The following is an 11,767-nucleotide window of genomic DNA, read 5'->3' on the forward strand; positions in this document are numbered from 1 at the left end:
TTGGTCTGTTACAAATTTTGTGGATCAAACTACTCCCTCATTTTTTTTACCAATTCTCATGAAATTTACCATGCACATTGGTTTTGATGTAAAGATGTGCAAAACGTTTTTTCCCCAATGTGTTTGAAACAGGGTCACAACATATTACAGCAATAAATATGTATAAATCCTGCAGGCCAAACTACTTCTTCAGTTCATGAACTATTATGAAATTTGGCACACACATACAGTAGGTCTTGAGGTTAAGATGTGAAGGACACATTTTTTGTGTCATGACAGAAATTGTGCTGCCATGGTAACGGCATATTTTTGCCAACGACCAAGGAAAGCTCATTGCTGAACAAACTACATGTACTTCCACACACTTTGATTGGTGCTCATGAACTTTGGCACAAGCACTGGTCTCCATTTTCCATACATGTGTTGGAAGCTGCATTGCCATGGAAATACATAGGGTAGTGGTAATTATATACCCCTGCTACATGTATTTCTTTTTTATGTTATTGAATGTTCAAAATAATATCAAAATATCATTTGTGCTCAGGATTTTTTAATTCTCTTATGTTTATTAAAAGAGTACCCTGGCCATACTTCTTCACAACTTCGCCCCTCACTCTGAGATGCTGATAAGCTTTATTACATGTACATTGCCAGAGTGAAATTGCTCATCACAGTTTAGTGGTCCAATGCAGCCATGTATGTATCATACCTTTACCCAAAGCTTAATCTGTGGAATACAGATGAGAATGAATTCACTAAATTGTTCATGCATCCATGATTTTTGTCTGTTTCAGGTCAGTCCTAGCAACAAATGTCCCAAACAGAGGCATGAATATGGGAGATTGAAACAAATAGATCTTACTGATATGCCAGAATATATGCATGGCGGTGTGCGTAACGATCTTGTACAACTTCTGATGTTAAGAATGGTGGATTAGATGATCACATAGAGGGTGTTGCAAGAAAATTGCGATCAATTTCAAATATTCTGTTGCAATTCTACAACTGATAGATTAATGTTAGTTGTAGCCAATCAGATCAAACTTCTTGTTTCAAGGAGCAGATTAGCAATCAATCACTAATATGCAATTAACTACAAGACATGTGATTAAGGGACCAAAAATAGACTTGCAATTGATCGTAAGTTTCTTGCAATGCCCCAATAGACTAACAAATAACCAAATGATGGGATGAGTAGTATAATTGTAAAGGTTCACTAATGCATGTATATACCGTATAAAAGAATATTATATCATATTTATGTTTGTTTGCTTATAAACTTTTGAAACAGCTTGATAAAAGACCAAATTCAGATTGCCTGAGGGGAAAACAAATTATACTCTTAATTTGATTGACAAATCATTTACCAGTCAAAAGCTTTTAGCTATTTACCATTTTTCCCCCTTAATGATTGAAAGCCTTTGATTATCGACCCTTCATGGACCTTAAAGTGAAATTGACAAATCATTTACCAGTCAATAGCTTATGTACCACAAAACACAGCAATGTAAGGTTTATGCATTTTTATCTCTTGCCAGCTAAGTATATTGCTTGAGAATACATGTAGCTTCAAATTATTGTGCTTCTTAAATAGGCTTGATTGTACTTTTCACCGACTTCAAGTCGGTGATATCTTTCTGTGCCATAAGCATTATGATACAATTGGTTAGACAGGAAAACTGGATGATTTTTTTTGTTTTGTTTTCCATTTGATTTACTTCACTTCTATCGCATACAGATATCATAAATAGCTTGCCCTGTATGATGAAACATGCATGTAGAGCTTTGGACTATTTTTGGCCATGTTTTAATTTCTGCTTATTTGGCATTATGCTTTACAAGTGATTATTCATTTATTTATTTTCTTCAATTTTTGGTTGTCAATTGTAAGATTAGTTAGTATTTTATTATTGTACGCTGGATTAAGAAAAAAAAACAATTTTGCCCAACCTGTGTATGAGCTTGGCATCACATATTGCCCACAATGAGCCGGGAGAAATTTCTTTTATTTTTTATACAAAATATTCTAATTTTCGCCTCATTGTCAAATGAAACAAACATTAATTTCTCCCTGAACATGTGAAATTAGCATTATTTCAAAACTATATGATTCAGTCACGTTGGCCCTTATTGTCAAAAATGTAAAAAGTAAAATATCGTATAATTCGAATAATAGAAAACCCCAAAAGAATAAGTGAATAATGGACATCGTTGACTGTCTCATTTGCATGTCAATGAGTTGTGCATCTAACTGTTTTTTGAAAAATAAGCGAAGCTTTAAAATGTCATAACTTATTTTACATCAGATTTTGATGAAATTTTCAGCATTTTGCCAGTTTGATTTTTCTATATTTATTCAAATCACATTTCTGTGCGGTGGACTTGATCTTTAACCTACAGGGAGTCAGGGAAAACCAAATATTAGAATAGCCCAGACAGCTAACTCAGTGCTTTTTAAATTTTGCTTTTGTATTCAGAGCTTTCATAGGCTCATACAAAAACAATGTGGAAAGCTAAATTGTATGAAATTGTAGATTAGTAATGGTGAGTATGCTGGGTTACCCAAATACTCAATGATTTGTACAAATAGTTTTGTCCATATATATTCTGCATATTAAAAACATTACCTTGCATTCATGTTGCTGAATTGAGGCATAACTTACCTGCTCACAGAATACAGTCCGGCTGCTTGGCAACAGTCCAGTAGGAGGATTCATAAGAAAAAAAAAGAGACAACCTGTCAGTATATCTGATACTTGACGCATTTACCTGAAAACGTAATGCAGTTGTTCTGCAAGTGATTTAATATGGATTGAGACGATGTTATTCGGACTGTATTTGGTGTGCGTAAGAATCCCTCGATGTTGGATCAGAATCAGAGCTTCATCAGTATGCATTTTAATTGTAATTGGATCAAAATTATCTTCTCTATAGAGTACCGAAGCAACAACGTCAGTCGCCATAGTGTCATGGCGGCCTTGTCCTAAACAAATGCGTATGTTTCTCATGGGAGAAAATGGCTGCTATCGGAATTTGATCGCTTGCATCCTAATGTTCAGACGAGCCAAAGCCATTTGTAAATACAAATGTGTACAGACGATCATCAGCTGCGATTCTGTTTAGAACCAGCCCGCCATGACACCATGGCAACTGATGTCACACTTCGATACTCTGTTGATTGTCAGAGAACCCAAAATGTTTATTGGATATGCATTGTTCTTTTCTTTACAAAATGAACAGGATTATGCTATGTAGTCACAACTAGCCAATACAGGATTATACAAGATTGGTATCGATCCCTTGCAACTTTTGCTTTATTCCTGTATAGCATTTCTTAATTTTTAAGTATTATATCAGTGATTTTAACTAATAACTATTGAAAGTTCATGGAATGCATACATTTAATTACAGGGTTTCCAGCCCATCGGGGAAAATTATTTTACTTTTTTCCAGTGAGGGAAAAATCAGGGAATCTGATTTAAGAATACTTCAAATCAGGGGAAAATGCCTCAAATGAGGGAAAAATCAGGGAATTTTGATCAGCTCAAAAGTCATAAGCATGGTAGTCAGTTAGACTGTTATATTTTGTTGCATATCAAAACAACATCCATTGAATGAATGGTTATGGTGGTACTAATTACTTGAACATTATTGTTTTTATACTGAAAATAGATGTAATTCGCTGTAACAACTTACAACACATGCAAAACTGGAAATGGGTTTAAATAATTATCAGGGAATTTTTAAACCTCATCAGTGAAAAATCAGGGAATTTCATTTTCTTGAAAAGCTGGGAACCTGGATTAGATGACTTGGATTACCAAAATGCATGATATATTCCCCAGATCTTGGAGCTTTGGTTGAGTTACATCCAGCCATGGAGGTACGTTGAAGAGACAAACAGGACAGGTTTCTTCCAGAGGGACATCAACTCGCCCCTGAGGTCACACCTAGGTTCATCCATAGGCCAGGGCATGGCCCAGCAGAGAGAACCCATCAGTACAAGATCATTCCCTGCTGACGACGAAAGATGGTAAGATGCAGTGTATTCAGGAATCTTGATAGGTTTCGGTCAACCTTCAGTATTCATGTGTTATGTGACCAGGGGGCCGTGTCATAAAACTGTAAGTTAAGAGCGACTTTAAGAATGACTGGTGATCCTTTGTAATGGTAAATGATATTCACCATTAATGTTCATTGGTGATTATTCAGCACGTAAGAAAGGTTCACCAGTCGTTCTCAAAGCTGTTCGTAAGTTAAGAGTGACTTTAAGAACGACTGGTGATCCCTTCTTATGGTAAATGATATTCACCATCAAAGTTCATTGGTGATTATTCAGCACGAAAGAAAGGTTCACCAGTCGTTCTTCTTAACTTACGAACAGCTGTATGAAACGGCACCCTGGGGGGCAAATCATAGCCAATGAACAATTAGGTGTATACCTTTTACCACAAGAATGGATCACCATTCTTATTGTCGCTCTTAACTTAGGAACAGCTTTATGAAACACCCACCAGGCATGGCAAAAGTCCCACTGTGAAATTTAATGTTTGAGGACATAAAATGTGGTTTTGGTTCAGTAGTTTCCTACACTACAAATCGGACGCATCCGAGAATGAATCAAGAATGGTATGCCAGGCTTCATGATCTGACATTGGTACATTAAAGGTCTCCATCCTCTCGTTTTATGAGGGAGGTGCAACAAAAGGACATCAGAAATAGCTTATCATCATAAAAACATGGATATACCAAACAAACCCCAAAAGGCTGTCATCTTCACACACTAGGTTAAGTGTGCTTCAATACTGGACATCTGGAATGCCTTATTTCTCAAAAGTAGCATTCTATGGTGTTGAACAGGATTAGGACCATCAAAAAGAAGTGAGATATAATTTAGGTAGATATTTAACTGATAGATATTTAACTGAAAATTCATTTTTGGCGATTTTTGTGGATTTTGCCAGCCCTGTTCAGTCAATCCTTAAAACCAAATGATTCATGTGTCAAGTATCTGCTGATGTTTGACAAAGAGAGGGAGAGAGATCGAGAAAGCAACAGAGAAAAAGTGAAAGGTAAAGAGTCGTCATGTTGAATGGGAATGCATTACAAAGGTACCAGGGTTCTAAGCATTGTGCAACACACTATGATAATAATTCAATATTCATATAGTGCCTATCAAAATTTCTCTAAGCGCTTTACATCACAAAACCTAACTACTTAACTCAATAAACTAAACTCACTTACCTATCAGCTTAATTTCCTTACATAACTAAACATCCAACATAACTACCTTACATATCTAAACTACCAACTTAACTATGGACATATTAACTGTAAAAATCATACTATTTACGGAAGAGATATGTCTCAAGTGCTACTTTAAAGGAATTTAGAGAAGAATGTGATCTTCAGCTAAGAGGAAGTGAGTTCCAGAGTGTAGGAGCCACAACTGAAAAGGCTCTGTCGCCATGGGTGTGGGAGTTGGCCTTGGGAACAACTGAAAGGTTCTTGTTGGATGACCGATGTGATCGGGAGGGTTGGTAGGTGTTGATCATGCTCGCGATGTATTAGGGGACCTTCCTTGGATGCTCTTGAATGTTATGATGACGATTTTGAAGAGGATACACTTCTCTACCAGTGCAGCTGCTTGAGTGATTTGGATATATCCTGTTTTCGAGGGACTTTATTGACAATTCTAGCAGCAGTATTGCTTGTCTGGTATTACAATGCTTGAGTGGTATTACAATGAATTACATTAGCACACATCCCAGAATCTTGAAATAAATCCTATTGTAAATTTTAATCAACGTTTTCCTGTTTTTCTTTACTGTAGGCCAAGGTTTGTTCAGGAGAATCTACCATTCTACACCGTGCTCTTTCAAGAACTGTTGCCTCGGATCTTCCATCAAGACTTGAGTATTCCCAACAATGCCCTGATGGTTTACAGGATGGCAAAGGTCTTTGGACAGCCACACCTCAGTAGTGTCATGAAGAATGGTACGTCTTACAAGGGATAAAAAAAATGTCTTTATTTATATGTATGGAGCATGTAGAATTGACAGGCATTACATTTTGTCGTAATTATACAAAGTGTGAAGGGGTATATGAATAAGCGTACTGTCGGGCGGGCGGTCCGTTGCAAATCTTTAGCATCAAACAACTTCGGCAGCTTCAACCAATTCTCACAAAATTCGGAACTCACTTTGATCTTGTCGAAAGATGTATGAGACTTATTTTCGTATGTGTGAGAAATTGTGTTGCAAGGCGACAATATTATGGCAAAAATTAGGTAAAATTCTTGCTGTTCAAACTACTCCATCAGTCTTCAACCAACTATCATAAAATTTAGCTCACACATTAGTCTTGAGGTAAATATGTGCAAGAAATATGTTTTTATGTGTCAGAAATTGTGTTGCCATGATAAGGGCATATTATAACAATTAATGTATAAACATGCAGGTTAAACTACTTCTTCATTATGTGACCTATGCTCATGAAACTTGGCACACTCATAGGTCTAGAGCTAAAGATGTGCAAGACACTTGTTGGGGTAAAGAGATGCAAGATTAATTTTCTAAATGTGTTGGAGACTGTGGGACCTGGGGGCCGTTTCATAAAGCTGTTCGTATGTTCTTAAAGAGCGACTTTAAGAACAACTGGTGATCCTTTCTAACGCGCTAAACCATCGCCAATTCAATTATCCACTCACCACAAGACGGTATCACTAGTCATTCTCAAAGTCACTCTGATCTTACGAACAGTTTTAAGAAACACCCACCAAGGTGGGTGTTTCGTAAATGTGTGCACAAACATTCATGAAGGACGGGTGACCCTTGAGAACTAATGCGAACTAGGCTAATCATTTACCACAAGCAAGACTCAAGTCGTCCCTAAAGTCGCTTACGAACGTCTTAATGGAATATACATCTGATAATCGGGATAAATGCCTTACAGATGGGCACTAGCGTACTGAGTAAGAATCAAACACAGGTCACTGGTTTTCAAGACCACTTCTCTATCGACTGAGCTACACTATAGCATGCCTCCTCCAATCTTCTGAATCTTCCTTTATCCGCCCAGCTGAAGAGAATCTCATTGACCTTCTAAGCCACCCATCGCAACCGTACACCTCAGGAGGAGGAGGGGGTCTAGGTACCAACCCTAGTTTCATGTCTTTATCCTCCTCCATACCATCATCTACCCACCTACCACCCACCCTCCTGGCTATGGGGACCAGACTATACACCCATCTGCTAGAGAAAGAGGCACCTGGGTTCATGTACAGACCGCTCTTTGATTCAAGCGGCAAGGCAATGGTAAGTCGTCATATTACTGCATTATAAGATGACAAACTGGATCGTAATGATACGATTCTTCGCACATCCGCATATGACCAGTAAATGTATAAAGCTGTAATCTTTTTTTTTCAAGATAACAATAAGCAAGCATTTTTCATCATGTAGCATTATCTTCTAATTCAAATAAGAATTGTACTTGGATTTTTTTTTCCTTTTTTTGGAATTGTTGACGTATGCATGACGTATACATGAACTGAAAATCGTAAATAGAAATGTAGGAGACTGCCATCATAAGCTATGAGCTTGAAAATGATGGAGGTCATGAAAAGAAAGAGGAGAGATCATATATAACCTGACTACAGTTCAATAAATTACACAATCATCATGCAGCATAGGATCTACTTTTTGTCTCGCCCACCGGAGGTGAAGGCGAGACTTAGGGATCCAAATGTCGTCCGTCCATCACAAACCTAATGACACATAACTCCACAACCGTAAGTCGCTTTTCAACAAAACTTGGATGGTAGATGGACTTGGGGGACCTGCATGTTATGCTGCAGTCGGAGGTCACATGGTAGGGTCAAAGGTCATTTTCAGGTCAACGTTAAAGTTTACATGCAAGACTCTCTTCTGACACCCAACTCCGCAACCGTAAGTCGCTTTTCAACCAAACTTGGATGGTAGTTGGACTAGGGAGACCTGCATGTTATGCTGCAGTCGGAGGTCACAGATATGAATGCTCTCTTCTATCATTCCATTGCCCTAGAACACATGAGATCCAGTCAAATGTTGAATGAAAAGTAACTGAAAGTCTATGGATAACCATGTACAAATACCATGTATCAAGCACAGTATCTGAACTACATAAGTGGTCCATATTATATTATTATCATTAGTAGTAGTAGTAGTATTTTCATTATTATTATTATAATTATTAATATAATCATTATTATTGTTATTATTATCATCATCATCATTACAATCTGTCTTAAAGATTTACCATATCTCTCTTTTGGTAACACCTTCAGATTGAGCAACTGCTTGGTTTTATCGCTCAAGCCCAGACTACAGTCAAGACCATGGCAGGACCTAGCCTAGGAGATATCACTCAGACTATCAAATCATTCTTCACCAGCAGCCTTAGACATGCTAATCATAGCGCCCTCTTTGACGACATTGGTCCGGTTGACACCCGCAAAGCCGAGGCGTACCTCCAGAGCTCAGGAGAATTCCTGTCAGATATATTTGATGTAAGAGCTTTTTCATAATGGAATTCTCTAGGGGTCCCTCAAGATTGATTTGATATTTGATATTACATGTTTGCTTTTTAACTCACAAGAAGAGTTTGGAAACATTCATTTCTTAAATTTATGTTCAAATTTCATCTTCTTGATAATCTTTAAAAAATCAGTGTCTACATAGCTACTTTATCTCTGATTGCATGTTTAAAACAACAAGAGGCATTGTCTTGTAACAAAAATTACAACAGCTTTGCCACCTATTTATCAATTCTATTCGGAACTTTCTATACCTGGCACTGATTTACCAAGAAGCTTTGTACGTGATTGTACAGTTGATTGTGCAAAATGATCATTGTGATCAAGTCTAAAAAAATCATCCCCATGATTAAGGATTAAAAATGAGTTACAGGGAACATACAAGTCTTTCACTGAGGAAAAACAACACCTGGGGAACATTCAGATTTATTTACTCCACTGGCTTCCTTAGTTGTTTTTCAGTTTGCATTTTCAATATATTTATTGTTCCTCCTTTTATTTTTCCTTTTGCCTCTTCTTCCCCAACATGAAAGTGGTATCCAAGGCCATTGCCCCTTGCTATGTCCCTGCAGTCATTGTCAGCAATGGTCTTGATCTATACCTTACTTTTCTTCAATCTCACAGGTGCCTTTACCTCATCCTGATGACACCATGGCATGGAACGTCGGTCAGATCGGTCGTGATCAACACCTACCACCTGATATGATGGATGGACAGCTCACTCCACTGGGAAGGTTCCAGGTAATAATTTATATAATGTTGACTGCCTGTGGGTGGTTTATCAGATATTTTGCATTCATCAGTCTTAATATTGTAAGAGTCGTAGTCCAAGATCTGATTAGATTTTGTGTCCAGGTCAAAGATCACAGAGAGTTCATTAAATGAAAATTTTAGAATTCATGTGTGTATATTCTTGATTTGCCATGGGCAGACTTATGAAATTTGTATGCATGCACTTCAAAATCCATCTAGTTTTGTTATATAAACCTCTTTTTGTATTTCACTTTTATAGCTTATTAACAGACTTAGAAGTTCTGATGTCAATTTCCAAGGGGACCCTGACCTTCAACCAATCAGGAGCTACGAGAATGCTGCCCTCGTGCGGATGTTGCATGCACTCTCTTGTCAGTTCAATGATGCCGTAAGTAGCTATTGAGTTCTTAACATTCCTGAGAAAACTCCCCAGGTGGTCATGGCCATTCGAAGAGTGGACAGCATCCATGAGGCTTGTCCCGAGGACACTAACACAGATTTTATGCAGATGTCCCCTTGAGATGTCTCAGATTTGTACACTCTACACAGGAATTATTGTCCAGATGTCCAAGATTTGCAAATTGCATAGTCAATCCGAGTGTGAGGCCATCATGATTTAGGGCTCTTTTGTCATTTTTGGCGTTTATGACACTGTTCGCTTTCTGGTCCTACCTGCAAATTACAACCCTTTTCTGTTTTTTTTTCTTGTGGATGCTGTCCACTGTTCAATGGCAGTGACCCATGGGAGAAAACGTCAGCGAAATGGGTCTCGGCTTGTGTTTTGGGGGATCTTCTGCATGTTAAGAATATAATAATAGACATGTAGCAGTTATATACATGCACAGACAGTGTTGCAAAGGGAAAATTAAAACTGTTTACCAGTTGAAGGTATGAACAAAACACCTTTGGCTAGATCAATTTTTCTTATCAAGCCAGCCCACTTGGTTGCAAGTTAGCTTAAACGTGCTCATAAAGTGAGAGCAGAGGAATTCCCATTTCCAAGGTTTTGACGTTTCGATCCAATTTGTGCGATAACAATCATCAATAAACTTTTGTATTGCTGGAAGTGAGGGTTGGATTAAGATCAGTGGGTGATGGGTTGAGAAGGATGAGAATAATGAATCTGTAAAAAGAATGTCATTTAGGTACAATCCTAAGTGATTGAACAAGAAGTTTATTTGCAATACAGGGCACTTACTGCTCATAATGATAAATGCAAGAGATACATTCCTTTTGTTTTTTTTGTCCTCTTTCTTTCCAGTTTGGTGACAAGCTTCTGGAGATCTGTTCCCAAGGTGGCTTGCTTGGAGCCATGGCCCGTTGGTACTTCAACCCTAGGGGAAACCCTCATTGCCATCCAACTGACCCTTCCGGAAGAGTGCCATCGTGGTATCGTCCAAGACTGAGTCTGCGATTCCTGGCCAATTATCGAACCTTGACATATCTTGCCATTCTGTACCTCCTCCTTGTCTATTTCTGTGACATCATGCCAACAGGCTTTGTGGCATTCCTTCTGGCAGCAGCCCTCTTTGTTGGTTTCCTAGGCTCGTTGTTTACTTATCTTCGAGGAGATGAGAGAGAAGAGGTTTATCTTCAGCATTATCATCATCAACATGGTGATTGATGCTGTCAAAGCACATTGAGAACTCTTATATTTTCATGCAACCCATAGAATTTGCTCTTTATTTATATCTTCATCTCTGAAAAACTTAAGCTCTTCTGCTGTCACAATAGTGCAACTTTTTTTTGCCCCATCCCCCTCTCTGTATATATCTCATATTAATGCGATTATGAATAGCACTCCAGCCCCATAATCAGGGAATAATTTTGCTTTACAAATTTGGATAGCATTTTTGGTAATAAGAGAAAAGCTCTCAACTAAATAATGTACAGTCCTATGTAAAATTATGCTATACAAAAGACTTCATGCATAGCAGTCTTTCAAAAATGTTGAGCAAATTGTGATGTGATACCAGGAAAATTGTTCCCTGCATAAGATAATGCCAGAGTAATTTTCAAAAGTGCATTATATCTCAAGAAAAAAGAAATCATATGTGTTGGTAAGATGTATGAGAGACATTTGATGTATAAAAACTTGTTTGTGTAATAAAAATAATTACAAACATGATGAAAAGTTACTTATGTGTACATTCAATGTAAAGGCTTTATGATTGATTTATAAACCAAAATAACACAACTGTTTGGATATTTCAGAATATTTCTGTACACCTTAACTTTTCAGGTCCAGCATGCATAATTACAGTATATTATGCCTGTAGATTCTAGTAAATTGTATATACTGCATGCATTATCAATCGGCCCTGTATGAAAGCTTAGGTGTGTCCAAATATTCTGTGATAGTTCAATGAACATAATGATATAAGATATCAAGATTGATCGTAAATCTCCACTTTAAAATGTAAAAAAATAATTTAAAAA

The 11,767-nt window shown here is 37.5% G+C and overlaps 1 protein-coding gene across 1 annotated transcript in view; it reads left to right on the top strand.

The window, feature by feature from the left end:
- Positions 1-11,074, top strand: part of LOC121408520 (sphingomyelin phosphodiesterase 4-like) — a 28,667-nt gene extending 17,593 nt beyond the window's left edge. The window contains exons 11-17 of the mRNA XM_041600005.1: positions 3,846-4,033; positions 5,834-5,997; positions 7,081-7,316; positions 8,327-8,548; positions 9,200-9,316; positions 9,588-9,716; positions 10,590-11,074. Coding sequence (XP_041455939.1) covers positions 3,846-4,033; positions 5,834-5,997; positions 7,081-7,316; positions 8,327-8,548; positions 9,200-9,316; positions 9,588-9,716; positions 10,590-10,952 — 1,419 coding nt within the window. The 3' untranslated portion in view covers positions 10,953-11,074. The remainder of the gene's footprint in view (positions 1-3,845; positions 4,034-5,833; positions 5,998-7,080; positions 7,317-8,326; positions 8,549-9,199; positions 9,317-9,587; positions 9,717-10,589) is intronic.
- Positions 11,075-11,767: the final 693 nt, after the last annotated feature.

The sequence above is a fragment of the Lytechinus variegatus genome, chromosome 2, assembly GCF_018143015.1.
Source record: "Lytechinus variegatus isolate NC3 chromosome 2, Lvar_3.0, whole genome shotgun sequence".
NCBI classification, from domain to species: domain Eukaryota; kingdom Metazoa; phylum Echinodermata; class Echinoidea; order Temnopleuroida; family Toxopneustidae; genus Lytechinus; species Lytechinus variegatus.